At 37.3% G+C, this 19,085-nt stretch overlaps 1 protein-coding gene across 1 annotated transcript in view; it reads right to left on the bottom strand.

Moving 5' to 3' along the window:
- wash1 (WAS protein family homolog 1) overlaps positions 1-19,085 on the bottom strand; it is a 162,137-nt gene that overhangs the window by 6,141 nt on the left and 136,911 nt on the right. The window contains exons 7-10 of the mRNA XM_039760651.1: positions 16,890-17,094; positions 15,829-16,011; positions 7,897-8,055; positions 2,200-2,268 (exon numbers count right to left, since the gene is read on the bottom strand). Coding sequence (XP_039616585.1) covers positions 2,200-2,268; positions 7,897-8,055; positions 15,829-16,011; positions 16,890-17,094 — 616 coding nt within the window. The remainder of the gene's footprint in view (positions 1-2,199; positions 2,269-7,896; positions 8,056-15,828; positions 16,012-16,889; positions 17,095-19,085) is intronic.

The raw sequence follows: 19,085 nt of genomic DNA, 5'->3' as shown, positions 1-19,085 counted from the left end.
AAGAAAATGTGATTTCTCAGACCAGGCCACTTTATTTCATTGCTCCATGGTCCAGTTCTGACACTCACGTGCCCACTAGGCATTTTAGGTGTTGGACAGGGGTCAGCATGGGCTGCAGCTCTGTAGCCCCATACACTGTATGCTGCATTGCACTGTGTGTTCTGACACCTTTCTCTCATGGCAAACATTACGTTTTTCAGCAGTATGTAGTAGAGTGGAATCTTCTGCGAGATCAGACCAGGTGGCCTACCTTTAGCTCTCCATGAGCATCAGGGAGCCTTAGGTGCCCATGACCCTGTCACTGGTTTTCCTCCTTACAACACTTCTGGTAGGTTCTAACCACTGTATACTGGGAACACCCCACACGATCTGCTATTCTGGAGGTGCTCTGACCCATTCATTACCCATTACAATTTGGCCTCTCACAGTCGCTCAGACTCTTACACTTGCCCATTTGTTCCTGCTTCCTTCAGGAACTGACTGTTCTCTTGCTGCCATGATATATCCCACTCCTTAGACAAGTGCCACTGTAATGAGTTAATCACGCCTCACTTGTCAGTGGTTTTGTGGCTGATCAGTGTATAGTACTGAGCAACTCTTACAAAACACAAGCAGATTACATTTAAAGCTAGTTATCTCGGCAGTACTTGTTTATTTGCTTGTGACTGCCCCATATGTAGAATTCAGTTTAAATACAAACAAACATTAATATAATAAAAAGTAATAAGAATAAGCACCCCAGCTATAAACTTCCATCAACATCTTTTGTGATTTAAAATAATGAAGTAGTGATTGGACAAACCATGTGTACTAGTGGTGTAAGTTCACATAGACAGATCAATCTTTATTTGTTACAGGGGAAAATTTGACTTTTATAGAAACTGAATAAATATAGAAATATAACAAACAACAAACCACCACCACCCTCAAACACACACAATTCCAAGAAAAGAATTTCTGACTTGATTAAAGATAATGGCAGTATAATGGTGTATTGTCATAGGAATAAAGGAGTCACAGGAGCATTTCTTCATCTCGAGTATTTTATTGACTAATGATGGCGTGTTAGAGAGAGGATGTGCAGCATTGTTCATAGTGGCCAACAGTGTTTTCTTTTCATTCTCTCCTTCGCTACAACCTCCAGGGGGGTCCAGAGTGCATCCATAACTAGGCCTGCCCTTAGTGATTGGGTGGGTCTCTCTTGACGTGATGTTACCAGCTAAGTGCAGAAAATCACACTGACCCTCACAGAGTTCTAGAAGATGTGAAGGATGTCATTGCCCACATTAAAAGAGCAGAGTCTTTTAAGAAAAAAGAGCCTTCTCTGCGCTTTCTTACAGAATTCCTCTGTGTTCCTAGATTAGCAATGGTCTTTGCACCAAGAAACAAAGTTCTCCACCTGACTCCACTACTAGCCACAAACACTGGGGTTCCTTGAGCTTTGGAAATGGCTACAATAACATAACTTGACACACATCAACAAGGCTTTAGTCTGTAAGCAATGTCACGCCAAGCCCACATTTTCAGGATGTTGTCTTCAAGCTGTCATAAAGAAAGTCATGGGCTGAAAACATGGTTGTGTGCATGTGATTAACAGCACTTAAAATTCGCTTCACTAATGGATAAAAGGAAATCCAATGAAGTGCAAGTTTAGCGTGTGGCACTACAGTACATAACTACAGTACAATGGTGTAAAGAAGTCTTAAAACAAAGGGCAAGAAAGTAATAAGCAGAAAGTATTACAGAGCAATGAGTTCTAGAAACTTGGTGAGAAGTACAGGGACGCCTGCCTGAAGCCTTCTGTGTAGCACAGTGGTGGTCCAGTCAATCATTTGGGGTTCATTTCAGCCAACATTACAGAGATCTGGTCAAAAATCAATGGGCTGATGACAGCTGAGAGATGTTACCAGAGTTTGATTCATCATGCTTTACCTTTGGCAAAATGAATTATTGGCAAAGACTTCATCTTCCAGCACATTAATGACCCCGCACACGGCAGATATTAATTTTCTTCCTAACATGCATTTGTACCTCAGTACATTAGCAACATTCACTGTAATCCTAAATCTAAAAAAAGTAATTAAAGCAATAAGCCTTCAGGTAAGAAAAGGGGATAAAAAAGAACAAAGATGACATTAAAACTTTAAAATTATGCTTATATTTCTAAGACATTTAATAGAAAAACAAATAAAAACTCACCTTTCCTCCTCAATGCAAGTTTATTGAAGAGATCAGACATTAGGTCTCCTCCACTAGCTGTTGATCGCACTGTAATAAAAACAATAGTACAGACAGAAATTTGAAATAAATAAATTACATACAACACTTTATTGCTTATTTACACCATATATAACTGGGTCCTTCTTAAAATAAAATAATAGTATACATCCAAATTTGAAATAAATAAATGAAGCTGTATTAACTGGGTCCCTTTCTCAGTTTATAAAGAGCCTTTGCTGGATGTTGTATGACCGTCCCTCATTTGAAGGGCATCAATGCCTCCATATCAGTTGGCAGCGTTTTCACAGCATTAGTGTGGCATTACTGGAAATATCATTTTCTCTGTTAATAGAGTGGCTTGTTTTGACTTGAATTGATCTCACTGTTACATGCTATATTTAATTACAACTTTAAAAAAGAAGTAAGAAGTGATTCATCATTTAATGAGCTGCTTGTTATCTGTGAGACAATTTAAAAAAGAAAAACAATTCAATTACTTTTACCCATCACCCACTCAAAGTCTGAATGGCAAGAAGACGATAAATTCTGAAACCACAAAGTATATCTTTAGCAAAAAAAACCCAAAAAACTTTTTAAGTAAACATCAGTTTCTTCAGATATTTTGGTACATTTAAGAAAGCTATTTTTGTAACCAGGTAGTACAGTGGCTCAGAGTTTAGTGCAACCTGCTCATTATGCCCTGTTTTTCTGGGTACGACAACATGCACGGTAGATTTACTGGAGACTCTAAATTGTCTCTGTGCTGCACCCTTCTTCAACACTTGGGCACCCGCTGACACATAGATGAGCACCAGCTCAAAATGGGCATGTAGTCCGAGTTACCAATAAGAGACTAATGTGAGCCATTACAGGAACCCTTCTTAACATGCACATGTACCGGTCTCGGTACATAACTACGATTGGACGACGTCACAGCCATGTGTGCATGCCCCTCTGTCATGCACCTCGACATACTACACATCAAATTAAACCTCAGAGTCTCGTCTTTCTGATGATATAAACCATTTTGACACACAACAACCACAGCACTGACACTAAATCCTTTTTTACAGAGAAGTAAATACTTTTAAGAGCTGACTTTTCCTACCTTTGAAGGTTCTCTGCAAGTCAAACATCAATATTTCCGAGCAATATTGATCTCATTCTGTCCGTAAGGCTCCAGGGAATATAATCCAGTAAAACGATTAGGTCCAAAACACACGATATATCCTCAAAGGGACAAAAACTCCAGAAAACGTTTCCTAACTTGAGACTAGCGCCGACATTTTATTTCTATTGGTCATATAAGACGTAATTTGTTTCTGTCGGCAATAACCATGCTAAAGCATGTTACACGGAAGTGTTAGCTTCTGATTGACACATAAATTGGCCAATTACGAGGGGTCTGGGGGGGTGACTGGCACCTCGTATAGCCAACAAGTGTCACAGACAGCTGAACAATGACGCACAACTCCAAACCCTGGTAGAATCTACCAGTTTGATTGGACGCTGTGAGTGACACTCCAAACTTACAGCCAATGAGCAGCTGAAATATGGATAAACGTACAGATAAACGTAAATACACTCTCGATTAAGTAGTAGTGGCATGTACGCGGCGTGACAGTGATCAATCGGACCAGGTGACGTCTGAGGCAGAGAGCGACATGTGACATACCCTTGTGCTTTCTGCCTGCTAGGGATTGCTACAAATCAGTGGCACATGGAAAAATGCTGAACTGTGTTGTAACAGTTTGTAACAAAATGTATATAGTTTGTGTGCATTTTATTAAAAAAGTAAAAATAATATATATATATATATATATTTTTTTAGCCCATAAGACTTGTTTTGACTATTTTTATATTGAAATGTGTATTTTTTATTGTTTTTATTATGGAATATGAATTTCCATAACTAATAGAGTGACACTGTGTGTAGATATAGATTCCTTTAGGTGTAAGCTTTCAGTAGAGCTCTCATTGATATATGTGGGTTGAAGCATTCAAACGTTATTACACTTTTTCCATACGTTCCAAAATGTGGATAATGGATAAACCCTCTAAAAAGCACCTGGACATGCCCACATAAAACTGGTGTAAAAATGTCATTTTACAGGTATTCTTTTCAAATTTGAAATGTGAGTAGTCAACAAGTTATTCTGTTGGTACATAGTGTGTTTCTGTCCCCACCTACCTACTGCAGCTATAGAGGCCTTTATTTTCACAAAAAAACTTAGGCGAGAACAAAAAAATTAATTTTTCTGTGAGTTCTAATGTGCATAACTTTTGATCAGTCACACCTACAGTGATTCTGACTACTAAGGGTGAAACTAGAGAATGTTACCTTTACAAAGAGACCAAACATGTGTTTATACTCCAGATAGTTCAATAACAGCAATGATTCTAATTTGGAGAGGTCAAATTACAAGCGATTTAGCAAAAACGACCCCGCTTGATGAGGGGTTAAAGGAAAAGCTTGGGATTTTTTTCACAATTGTAATGTATTCATTTGCCAGGCAAAGCTAAATTGTCAAGTGAGGAAGAAGAAAAGAAAGAAAATGCATTTTCCACCTGTAGTTTACAGTGGCGTTCAGTGGGGCAGAAGCAGAAACATGGAATGACAATAAAACTTACTGAACCCATTCTCATGAATGTGGAAAGGGTTCTGATTCCGGAAGGTATGTTTATGACAACAAACCAAAGTTGAGTGTAATGAGTAAGGCACTCTTTTGTATGTTCTCTTCTCAGTTCCAAGTGTCCCGAATGGGTGGCATCCCCAGGTACACAACACCAATTGTTAAACGAATCTACAGTATGAACTGGAATTATCACAAAATAATGTGTGTGTGTGTGTGTGTGTGTGTGTGTGTGTGTGTAGCTGTCTAGAAAGACACTGGCAGTTACAGTGCTTGAAATTATGTGCATATCCAGGATATAAAGAAATGGTCATCTGCAGCAGCGGGACTCAACCTTGCCCTACTCAGCAGCCACACTGACAAAAATATAATTTTACAAGAGGCATAATCCAAAAACACCTCTTTCCACCCTAAAACTATTGTGCATTTATGAAAATGGATAATATACATTTTTACTGATTGAAAAGCATAATGTAATAACTGTAATTTATTATCACTGCAACCACAAATTTCCACATAACTGGCAGTGTTTCAACATTATCATTATTCAATGATTCCCAAGTGCTGATCACAAAGTCCACAACAGCAACAGACAGCACACTGCTGAGCAGCATAGCCCATAACAGCAGGTAAGAAATGGGCAACACATTGCTGATCATTTTTCACAGTGCAGAAGAGCAGGTAACAGACAGCCCATTGCCGATGAATGCACACTTTCTCTTTAATGTTCCCCAATCAACCTTACCTGTCCATCTTTGAGATCTGGAGAGAAAGGACAATACCCAGGGAAACCTTTCACAGTCAAAAGGGAACTTGAAAACCCCACAAAAGCTGTAACCATGTCCTTGTTGCCACTGTAGAATCCGACAGTTGAATTGTGTTTTTTTTTTTTTTTTTGCCTCTTGTTGCAAGTCTTTTTTATCGGAAAACACTGTTAACAGGCAAGCGATATGCAATCCTTCACCAAGTCTCCATCAATATATGGTTTCATCTTTTTCATCAATTGATGTGTGATTCTGTAGGATGCCTCTATCGCCCTTTCACTAGTGTTAGCATGGAAGACATTCTGTTCAAGTCTCTCCAGCTTTTTGGCTGGAGTTGTCCACCCTTCAAAAAAAATTGGTGCTGAACTCTAGGTGTTTAGCTTTGTGATGGTGCTGCAGATTGGACCTTTTAAACTATGAAATGATGTTATCACAAAGCAGACAGATGCATTTTCCTGTACTGCCTGACACAATGTCATCTTCAAACGCCATTTTGTTTTTAATCCAAAATGTTTGTGCTAGTTTTCCTAACATGAGACCTGAGGAAAATTGTGATTGTGTTTTTCAGGCAGTTGAGAGCTGGGGGTGTGATATAAATTGATTGATATGCACAAATGATAATAAAATGAATTCTACTGACAATGATTTTTTTTTTTTTTTAAGTAGGACCTAAAAGAGCCGCAAACTGGCCTCAGAATAGTCACGGGTTGAGTACCACTGATGTCGAGTGTCCATTGAGCCCCAACACACTCAGATGGAGCAGTGAGGCATCAGCAGTAAGCAATGGGATTGCTACTGGAACTCACAAAGATAACAAGCAAGCTTATTCTAATGAAAGATGTCTGTTCAGTCCTTCTGGCTTTGATCACATCTTCCAGTTTTAAGAAAAAGTCCCTAGAATTCCATGAAGAAGACTACACAATTGTCTTCATCAGCAACATAAATGGTAGCTTTACAGAATCCTCAGCTGAATATACTGTATCGACGTTTTCCAGTGGTGGTAAATTCCACTTTCTCCAGCAAAGACAACCATCCTAGAAATGTGCAAGCAAGTATTAACAAATGTCTTTAATTTGTTTTGGTGCTCAGTTCATTACCATTTTAGACTTTTTTTTTTTTTATTTATAAACAAGGCTGCACTTATCAATGCAAGTTTAAGAAACAAATGAATCTATGCCTTGATTGTCAGAGAAAAAAAAAAAAAACAACTTCAAAAAATATAAAATTTGTCTTCAACAAGTTGTTAGACACAGCACTGGATGCAGATCTGATTGCAACAAAACACAGCTATGCACTTCGGCTACAGAATCCAATAATCCTGTCTGGCCACAGCACAAGGACAAAAATGACGCCAACATGTTAAACCGTAAAAGCAAAGTTAAAAAAAAAAAAAAAAACTTGAGAAAAAGTTCAGTGGATAAAAGAGGTTATAAAAACAAAACAATAATCTGAATAGAAGGCTATACAGTAACAGTCAAAATAGAGGAACAAATAAAACAAATGGCATGACTAGAGCATTACAATCCAGAGAGCATCAAAATCCAGCAACTTTCTGATAAACTGCCACATCAAGATGGAAAAATCCCAGTTTCTGATCTAGAGATATGCTTCTAAGAAGAGAAGCAAAAAACACTTTGCCTCTGGAAGAAAGACATGCTCACCTCTTGACGGCCTGCTGTACTTATCATTCCTAGGTACAGCACAAAGGTTGGCATCAACGAACGACATCAACGTGTGGTTGTGGAATGCATTAACGTGATCTTTACAGAAGTAACGGAAATTCACTGTGCCTGATCACAAGCAATCTGCTACCTTGAGAATCTGAGCACTAATACTTTGAAGACTAAAATATTGACGTGAAATGAAGTACTATGTGCTTTTTTGGTAGTAGAAAGAAGGAAGGATTCTAACAAGAGTCTTAGTGGTTCTGTATGGGAACAGCAAGATGGATGATGGAAACTGGCAGAATGTGGTAAAGAAAGTACAGAAGGAGGCGCATTTTTACAATTTACTCTCAAAGAGAAACTCCAAAGAGGATGTATTATGTGAGGGCATTTTGAAATTACACTGTTTTGAAAACAACTGTATAGTAATTAAACCACAAAAACTACATTCTGACCCATAATTTAATCAAAATGTGTTTTGGTAAGCACAAAGTGCATGACAGGCCACAACTTTTAGTAAATATTTTATTGGTTTTTGAATTCTTCTTAAAGAACATTTGAAACGATCTGATATTACTTGAAAGTTGTTAGGTAATATGCAGGGTCTAACATTACCTTGTTCTTGTTCTTTCTGTTTCTTTTTCTCCATTTTTCGCTCTTTCACACTGCGAAGTTTGGCTTTTCCTATACCACCCGCTTTGCGAATAGACTCCAAGAGATTAGCTCGTCCGTCGGAAGGCTTCACCACCTCTGCGGGAGCTCCCTGCACGAGACCTGGAGAGTAGCCGAGCATAAGACACAATTGAATTATCTACTATATTTGTATGTTCTCTTTGTTTATGACACAATTGCACAAATACAAATAACAACAAATATAAAGTACTAAGAAAAGAAAAATGCCTTGACCTCCACCTCGTGTTCCCATTTTCTGATTCTATGAAATCTTTAAAATACTGCTGCACCCTAATAAAAATAAAAAATATGCAAGAGTTTTCTTCAAAATGTGAAACTAGTAATGAAATGATTATGCATGGAGTTGTGTTGCCACCTTAAAAGCCCTTGGACTTTGGTTTGATTCTAGGTCGAGTTATCATCTGTGTAGAGTTTGCACAATGCACCCTTGTTCATTTACATTTATATTTATTTGCTTAGCAGATACTTTTATCCAAAGCGACTTACAAAAGAAGTCAAAATAACCAGGAAAACATCAGTCTGGGGGACTGTTTGGGAATATATGTTACAGGACAAAGTTACAAAAATTGATCATCTCAAATGATGAGCTCAAAGCAAAATAAAAGTGAGTTATAAAGTCATTATCAGACAGACAATCCCTAAACAGGAGAGTCTTCAAACGCTTCATAAACACACTGTATGAGAAATCATTTCGAATGGAGATGGGCAGTATGTTTCTTCACCCAGGAGCTACACCTGAAAAGAGTGCGGCCTGAGATTTGATAGCATGCAGAGGTGGTGTCAGCAGATGCCATTCATTACGAGACCCGAGTGGTCAAGAAGGGGCAGAGGCCCTCACAAGTGTCTCTCTCTAATATACATGTGCTGACTCTCGAAAAAGATCACTGTTCACGTGTTGTTCCCTTAAGTGTACCTGCAAATCTAAATTTGGATTCCCTGACTATGTATGAATATGGGTATACAGTGAGTACGGAAAGTATTCAGACCCCCTTCAATTTTTCACTCTTTGTTATATTGCAGCCATTTGCTAAAATCATTTAAATTAATTTTTTTCCTCATTAATGTACACACAGCACCCCATATTGACAGACAAAAAAAAAGAAGTTTTGAAATTGTTGCAGATTTATTAAAAAAGAAAAACTGAAATATCACATGGTCATAAGTATTCAGACCCTTTGCTGAGCTAATACAGCCATGAGTCTTCTTGGGAAAGATGCAACAAGTTTTTCACACCTGGGTTTGGGGATCCTCTGCCATTCCTCCTTGCAGATCCTCTCCAGTTCTGTCAGGTTGGATGGTAAACGTTGGTGGACAGCCATTTTTAGGTCTCTCCAGAGATGCTCAATTGGGTTTAAGTCACGGCTCTGGCTGGGCCATTCAAGAACAGTCACAGGGTTGTTGTGAAGCCACTCCTTTGTTATTTTAGCTGTGTGCTTAGGGTCATTGTCTTGTTGGAAGGTAAACCTTCGGCCCAGTCTGAGGTCCTTAGCACTCTGGAGAAGGTTTTTGTCCAGGATATCCCTGTACTTGGCCGCATTCATCTTTCCCTCGATTGCAACCAGTCATCCTGTCCCTGCAGCTGAAAAACACCCCCACAGCATGATGCTGCCACCGCCATGCTTCACTGTGGGGACTGTATTGGACAAGTGATGAGCAGTGTCTGGTTGAATACTTTCCGTACCCACTGTATGTGTAAGTGTAACCTGTGACAGAATAGTGTTTTTTCAAGTCATATATTCATGGAATAAAATCTGGTTTCTAGTGATCCTATATGGAATTCTCAGATAAAAAAAAAAACAAACAAACAAAAAAAACAGATGAAATAATGTAAAAATTGCTAGAAGTTACAAATTGTTAAAAGTACTTTAAGACCTTAACAGCAGAGGGGGCAAACAATGCCCACTAACTTACTTTGATGTGGCCTGAACCAGGTGTAAACTTCAAAAATAACTCGCCAAATACACTTTGGTCCTGCACATTTACTTAAATGAAGGTTTTACAAGCATAAAAAAAGATGGTCCTATATACTACCTACTGGCTTCTCAGGTTTGACCGATTTCTGCTCACCATCTGAAAGGTTGGTGAGAAGGAATCAGGCAAAAAGCAGGCAGATACACTCAAAATTTCACTTTTTTGCATTTTTATTGATTTTTTTAAAATCAAATAACATTTCATACAAGCAAGTAAAGTTTAACAAAACTAGGTTTGAAACACATCAACCCAACCCGTGAGAAAGAGAGTTAGGCTAGCAGAGTAAAACTTTAAAGTAGTAAAAATAAGTAAATTGATAAATTAATAAATGAATAAAAATAGAATAAAAAAAGAGGGGAGAGAATCTGCTTCCTCAATTTAAATGCTTATTCTAAAATATTACTGATTAGATCCTGCCAGGTTTTAAAAAAGTTTTGTTGAGATCCTCTAAGTGAGAATTTGATTTTTTCCAATTTCAGATAATATAAAATATCAGTAACGTGTTGACTTAAAAGAGGAGAGTTAGGATTCTTTCACTTGAGCAAGATAAGTCTGCATGCCAAAAGTGTAGTAAAGGCAATCACAGTTTGCTTGTCCTTCTCCACTTTAAGCCCATATGGAAGTACACCAAACACAACTGTTAGTGGGTTAGGAGGGATTGTGACACCAAGGCTGTCTGAAAGGCACTTAAAGATTGATGATGATTTGATCATTTGGTGCAGGCCTAAAACATATGGCCTAGTGAAGCTGGAACTTGACTGCAATGTTCACAGGTTGGATTTTGCCCCGGAAACATTTTGAAGTGAGACAGATGCACTCGATATATAATTTTGAGTTGAATAATTGTATGGTTTGCGTATAAGGACCTCAAGTGAATTCTTTGCATTGCTACCTACCAATCCTTATTTGAAATGCTGAGTGAGGGAGGGAGGGATCTTTTTCTCACTGTACTCTGGGATATTTAAAAGGGAGGGAATTTAAAACGGTTTTATATATTACAGAAATGCTGTCTGAGTCCCTCAAGCCTGATCAATATCTTTTCCGGCATAGAGGTAGGTGGGAGGTGAGGAAAATTGGGCAGGTTCTGTTTAACAAAGTTTCTAATTTGAAGGTAGTGAAAGAAATGTGTTGCTTGAAAGTTAAATTTGGAATTTAATTGTTTGTAGGATGCAAAGACGTTGTCTATATTAAGATCTGTAAGTGATTTAATCCTGAACGTTTTCCAGACATTAAAAACTCTGTACGTTTGAGAGGGTGGAAAAAGGTGGTTCTCATGCAGAGGTGCCACAGATAAAAGCTTCTCTTAAAATCTTAAAATGCTTTCTACATTGGTTCCATATTCTGTGTGGGTGAAGCACATTTGGGTTGTTAGTATATTGGCGATAACTTGTACTTATTGGGGTGCAAAGCAAGGAATATAAAGAAGTAAAGCACAGAGTGAAGTGTGCATATTGTAACAGGTACACATGTCGTAAATGTAGGAAGGACGGTCCTTGTGTGTATGTGAACTGTTAACATTTGAAACTGATGATTGCATATAGCGCTGAGCTGACCTCTCTGTAATATTCTTTCCTTTGCATGTCCTGAAGTACAAAAGAAACAACACCATACAGCAACATGGAGACTGGCATGATCGGAGGGGGTTGGAAACACGCAGTCACTGATTAAAAGTGCAAGATGTTATACAAATGAATATGAATAATGTTGCAACCGTGCCAAATTTTCCGAAATGTACTATACAGGTCATAAAATGAATAATTCCAAATATCATATATACCTATGTCTCTGGGGTTTTTTTTGACATCATGGACCATAAGGAGCATACTAATTCAGCGCAAATAGAAACACTCAATAAAACTGAAAAAAAAAAAAATCAAGTGACGGTAAGATACGAAGAAGGCAGATTCACTAGTGTTTGTGTGTCAGCTTTTATCCCTCCAGATCAGAGAATGTTCAATTCCATTGCCTCAAAACACCACTCACATCTACAGTTATTCCCAGTTTCAGATAAAAACTAACAGCATCAGATCCCTAGGGCGGTAGTATGTATCGTGATCATGACTGAGAGAATAAAAGTGGAAAAAAAAAAAGGTAGCTATTACAATTCCTATAAATGTACACCGTGTGTTACAGTAAACCAAATGTATGTGTGTACTGTATAATATTAACAATAAGAGCAGCTCACTACTGAAAATGGCAATTATAACAGGCAGTCGGGGACTCTTGATTACAAGGCAGCAAATCTTACCGCTACGCCACAGAAGCTGTTGTCTTTTCCTTGAACCTTTTGTGAAAGTGTTTATTTGATCTTTGGACTTCACGTTCACACATTATATAGTTTACTAGACATTAAGCCCGTTTCAATAACGAGCGCTAGAACAGTTGTGCATAAACATTAGTAGGAACAGTCTATATTAAATGGCAAGGGACCTTGTATGTGGCTGTAATATTCTGTCACTGCGGCCCCGCGCATGTGCACTTCACCAGAAGGCACACACACACAAACACCTGGACGCACACAGGGGTTTTATTAAAGAGGATGCCAACATTTTGTCATTTACTACTAAAATATGAAAAACATTTCTGTTTTAACAATGTGTTTACACAGATTATTGTAGAAACAACACACATGAAATGCATGTGTTCCAAATAGTGATCTATTATTTACACCCTTAAACTCCAGCACTTCATTCCCAGATAGTCAAGGCATAAACTGGGAGAACTTTGAGCACGTTCTGCGGCAGTGGGGGGATGGAATAGTAGGCTGCTTGCCTTTATCGGCACATTTACAGGACAAAAGATGCTGATGGAGAGGTGCGATGGGATTTAAGGTGGGCTGGATCTACGAGTTTTTTCGTAGGTTCTGGTAATTCTAGTGTTAAAAGAAAATGATGGTTTTCTGGTTCAGAAGAGTACTTGTTATCCATTACTTGCCTCTTTCCTAATTGAGTTAGGAACTTTTTATGAAATGTCAGTCTTTATGAAGTATTTGGAGGAGATACCTGGACAGCTTTGCTGTTAGCTGATCAAGCGAGCTTGATAGAGTGTATGATCTCCTCTCACTTGTGAAATTTCTGATGTTTTAATGACAGATAATTTACATTTGTCTCTGAACAGTCTGTGCTATTGTATATGCACAGCTAAATTATACAATCAACAATGAGAGTGAATTAACCTATTATATTATTATTATTATTATTATTATTACAGTATATAAGTTGATCCACAATCCCTGAACTCTTATGCATTCACTGATCAGCTCCCCTATTGCCTCTGCATGTTTGAACTTTGTAATTAAAATTCTATTTCCTAATTCACTTAATATTAAAATTATTATGTTTGACCATGGCATATTGACTGGTTAGTCATTTCACTGAAAGAGACAAAAAAATTGAAAATATGAGGCCAGCAAAAAAAATATGTATGTATTGAGATATATAAATTTATTCGGGCTGGGAATTGATTAAAAAAAAGAATTCATCACATAAATGTAATTAATTGAGATTAATTGTATCTAACATTAAAACATAATTATAAAATGAATACATAAGTTATGAAGTAAATACATACTGAATCATAAATTAATGTTGAATAAACACAAAGGAATTAAAAAAAAATAAAAAAAAAAAAAATAGTTTCAACTTCAAAAAAGTGTCATTTTTATCTTTGCAACTTTTCTGCAGCATTGAACCAGTTTTTTTCATTGGCTCTTGTAATTCTAGTGTTAAAAACACCTTTGTTTATTTCAGTATTTCTTAATCATAGACTTACTAAATAAATGGACAATTCTTGCATAAGAAAAAGTCTGCTATAACACAAAACATTCATAAATATTTAAAATATAAACCTACTAAAGAACTTAATGTTTTTAGAGGAAATAAAGACAACATTGTAAGCATTTTTTGAGCTGAAAACAAAGAACGAAACACTTCAGAAAGAAAACAACAGCTTGGCTTGTAATCCAAATCCAAATAAAAACTGGATATTTTAGAACAGTGTGATTAGACATATACCAGATATAGGAACTGTTTTAGATGTCAATATTGTTTGATACATAATATTGGGTGCACATATAAGTATTCAAACTATACTTTAGTCTGAACATTGTGTTTCTTTGTTGAAACTCATTTATATGATACAAACAATGGCAAAATGAGTGGATGACAGCACATTTTATTTTTAATTACTAATACATATCTAATAATGAAATTGTATACAATAAACATAACTATAATAGGTAAAACTAGGGGGCATCGCCCCCTGCTTGCTTCGCTTGCCAACCCACGTGTTTGGTTTTCCAAATACACACTTTTAAGATTTTTTTTTCTTTGAACTTCTGTAAAAACAATATTTGTAATCTTGCGAGTCCCAATATGCTGAATCTTTTTAATGAGGTCAGTGAGACGTGTTTAATGACTTTGTACCATAATTCAGGATAGGTTTCTCTGTTTGGAATTTCAGCACAGACAAAACGATCTGTATCATCAGCAGTTAATAATTTTCTTACAAAGTAACCAATAAATGCATGTGCGCTAAATTCTGTTTTTGAAATTCTCAAGATTCTTTATTTGTCACATGCATAGTTATAAAGGACAACACGCAGTGAAATGCATCCTGATCCACTTATCAGAAACTGTGCAAAGTTACAAGAATATCAGTTAGATTAACAAAAAGTCATAGATTGAAAGATAACAGTATAGTAGAACATAATAAATAAGTAAAATGATGTGAATAAAATAGAATTAAGTGTTAAGGTGCAATAGTGTAGTGATTATTGTGCAAAACCAAAGTTAGACTGGTGCATAGTTAAACGAGGCAGTTTGTTTGCGCTACTGCGATCTTTACTTTCTTTTTTTTTATATTTTCTAATTTTCCTACTTTCATATCCTTTAACTTTCTCCACATGTGTATAGTGTCAACTTTTTTTTTTTTTTCTGAGCCTTTCTAATTTTACTGCTTTCATAATCTCTAACCTGCTCTGCATGTGTTTAGCACCAACGTTTGTAAACGTCTTTATGAAGTTCTACTTTGTCTTTTACTCTTTGTCTTTTAATTCTGAGCCGATTGGACGTGCTTTTTTTACCAATTCCACTTGTTCCAGGCTGATAATTACTTTCCTTATTTTCTGAATTTGCCCTTTTTTCTCTCCAACGCTTTTTAGTCTCTTTTCTCTGCGCTGCTTTCTTCTTTGCTTAGATGTCGACATTTCATTTATAACGTATTGTCCTTATACACTTTATATGCGCTGAGAGCCCTGAATCTGTGTGTGCTCAAATCCTTTAGACGACTGAATGTTTTGCTGCCTCTTGGCTTATTTGATATTGATTTTAAGTAGGACGTGTCTTGCAAGAATCTCATGTTCCACGTCATCACGAGACAGTCCTGGCACAAAGTCTCATGTTTAAGGTCCCCGGCAAGATGCTCTGTGGCCATGGGTCTCTTTTCTCCATGCTTTTCTTTCTTCTTTGTTTAGTCGTCGACGTTTCATTTCTATCGTATTGACCTCATACACTTTATATGCACTGAGAGCCCTGGAGCTGTGTGTGTTACGTGACTGCCTTTACACTACTGATTTGTTTTTCTGCCCGTGGTCTTATTTGTTGATATTGCTTGTAAGTAGGGCGTGTCTTGCAAGAATCTCGTTCTATGTTCCCGTGAGATGCACCGTGGCAAGTCTCTTTCGTCTCGCGGGTCTTTTAAATGTCTTCCGAGACAGAGCTTTTGCTTTCCAGGACAGGATTTCTTTTTATAACAGAGAGATAAATACATACTTAAATAAAGTGCTAATAGATAGAAACACAATTGCTGGCATTTTCCAAAGTAGATGTGTATTTTAAAGCACAAAGGGTGATGATGTAACGGTGAAAGATGTTCAATAAATACCTGGGGTCTGCTGTCCGATCTCTCCACTGACACCAGTCACTGCTGGAGGTGGAGGTGGTGGAGGAGGAGGAGCTGGCGGTGTAGATGCATTTAAGAAGGTGGCTTCAGATGATGGTGGTGGAGGAGGAGGGGGTGGGGGTGGTGGAGGTGGAGGAGGAAGACCTACATCCCGATATGGTATATCTGAAGATATTAAAAAAAGAAAATAGAACTTAATCATTAAGTTGCTAAGATTATTTACAGGAATATTACTCTGTCAGAACTTAATTTTGTAAAATTTTTAAAATTTTTTTTTACTAGTTTGAATAATAAAGAAATATTATGATGAAGAAGCTCAACAATGCACACATTACAGATATAATGAAGTTAAAAATTTCATAAATGATCTAAAAAAACTTTTTCAACAGGTGCTGTGTACTCTTACAAAAGAAAAAAGGCTGACTTAAAGATAGTACACATGTTACAGAACAGTGTTCACAGAAGTGTTTGGTTTATTTTTGGCACATTTTAGGAAAAATATATCATATGATACAATACAGTAAACTTTCAAGTGTTGACCTCAACTTAGCAGTTTGAATGAGTGTGAGAGTGGTTCTGCTTGAAAGCCCTGAAATACACTGGCATCCAATAAACCGCCCACTGGAGATATTAACTTGGATTCAGCCAGGCTGAGAATGTTACAGTACATTCACAGATTTATGATATGCAATACAAACAAAGTTAATCAGTAGCACAGCTTGGGCCCAAAACAACCATTAAACTTCCATACTTTACCCACTGCGCAACAATGATCATCTCCATTTTGATTTCATACATTGTGGACTCTATGGACAATTAATCAATTAAAACCTCATATCAGGCTTAATATGTTTTATAGCCTACCAAATTGAATACAACCTGTCCTTAATCATTTCTATTTTTTTTTCTAAGGAACTCTGTTTGAAGTATTTTAACATTTATTTGGTCATTGGTCAATTCATCCATTATCATATCCTAAGGATCCCTAAATATAAATTTTGAATTCTCAGGAATATGCACATGCATAGGCTTTGAATCAACACCTGAGCCGTTGAGCTCTCCTACTTCTGTTGAAAATGATGGCAGTTCTGGGATGATTCCTGCTGGTCCTGAGGGTGCAATCCCAGGGCCTAAATCTGCACTGTAGGTCAAGTCATCTGCAATTCCAGGAAGATCTGGGAGATAGGATGGCACATCTATTTCGGGCACCTGGCCTAGATCTGGTACATAAAAATAATTTTCTGCAGTCTGGAGGAAAAAAAAAAATCTAATTGGTATTTTTTTTTTCAGTGCATTTACTCCAAAATTCAGAAATCTTACTCTTTATTAATTAAGACCAAGGGAAAATAGTACATTTTACTATTTTATTGATATATTATTTTTGACAGATGCCTGATTAAGATACAAACCAATACCATTAGTCGTTAATTTCAAAAATCCATTATAAAGCATTGTTTTGATACACCATCATATCTCCTAAAAATTTAACAAAGAGATCTATTAATGAATGCTTAAAATGGCATACAGATCAAATGTAATGGTAATGGAGGGGCAAGTACTTTTTGAAAAGACCAAATGCCAAGAATTCTACTTTGGGAAGATTTACAGACATCATCACCCACTTCAGAAAGGAATAATTAAGACACCTGAATGTCAAACCCACTTGCCTCCCAGGTACATCATGCAGAAATGGTCAAGATACAGTAGTTGCTATTTGACTAAACTTTAGAACGAGTGGTACATACCATTTAAGCAAATGTGACAATGATATGAATGTTGGTCCCAGAAAGTTGTGGTTCTAGGACCTCAGAAGTGGCTGATCCCCTAGGATTATTATACAATACATTCTTTAGAGAATAGTGAACTAAACAGTAAACATCCAGTTAATGACAGATATGTGGGAAAAAACTCTTTGGTAATGAGAGAGGTCAGATGAGAATGGCCAGACTCATTCAAGCTAACAGACTACAGATTGAAACATAGCAGACTGAAAAGCGCAACAGCAGAATATATAGGAAATTGGACCTTGAAGTGGAAGAACTAGAGCAGCAAGAGATCGGGTTTGGTGTCACCTCATAATACTATCTGAACCTGAATGAGAGGTTTTCAACATGAATGTGTGGCTAAAAATGCGCAGAGACCAAAGTGTCCAAGAAATTTTCCAGACCCTTTTGAATCAACATCTCAAAAAATTTATGTTGTTTTGTAGGCACATATGGTTTCCTACCCAATACTGGATAAAGATACCTACTAAAATGGAGGGAGTTAAATGGAGTAGGGAGTTAAAAATAATTTCAATCATATGAGTAAATAAAGAATATAATATGTACAATAGGATAACTATACTAATAAAAGGCAAAGCCCTCATTGACTGACTCACTCACTCACTCACTCACTGACTCATCACTAATTCTCCAACTTCCCGTGTAGGTAGAAGGCTGAAATTTGGCAGGCTCATTCCTTACACCTTACTTACAAAAGTTGGGCAGGTTTCATTCAGAAATTATACGCATAATGGTCATAACTGGAACCTATTTTTTCGTCCATATACTGTAATAGACTGCAGCTTGGTCGCCGTGTGAGGCGGCGTTTTGTCCCCAATTCCCACGCCTCCCACGTAACTGACTGTCTGCCCATATAAGGCCATGCTTCACTCCTGTCTCTTCATTCCCTTCCTTGGTTCGCCACGGTATTCACATCTCCCTGCTGATAACTGCAGCCTTTTTATTTAATCCACGGCTTCTCCGCTATTTTATTATTCGTTTATTACGATGCGAAGTTAGCGATGAAGGCGGTTGTATGCTTACAACACTTGACAGACGCCGAATGTCACTTCAACACAAGTCCTGCAAATACTAACGTAATTGAAACAAACCATGAAACTCAAACCGATCATGACAGCAGCAATCCAAGCTGTGAGAAAACAGTAAAAAGGAGGCGAGTCAGATGTCGTGGTACATTTTCTGATGCAGCTAGATGAAAACAACTTCATGACGCTGTCACTAAATACTTGCAGGCAAATCTACAAGTTCATAGAAACGCAGTCACTAAATACTCGCAGAAAAATCCACAAGTTCATAGAGATGCTGTCGCTAAATACTCGCAGGCAATTCCACAACTTAATATCAGGAATGCCTCTTAAACATCTTAGATTCACGAGTAGCGATTTGGGTAGTGAACACTTCGATGAATGAAATCTGTTATCTTTACAACGGTTGACAAACAGGGAATGTAACTTG

This window comes from Polypterus senegalus, chromosome 8 (genome assembly GCF_016835505.1).
Source record: "Polypterus senegalus isolate Bchr_013 chromosome 8, ASM1683550v1, whole genome shotgun sequence".
NCBI lineage: Eukaryota > Metazoa > Chordata > Cladistia > Polypteriformes > Polypteridae > Polypterus > Polypterus senegalus.
Note: the sequence above shows the minus strand (reverse complement) of the source record. Positions and strands in the feature narration are given on the sequence as shown.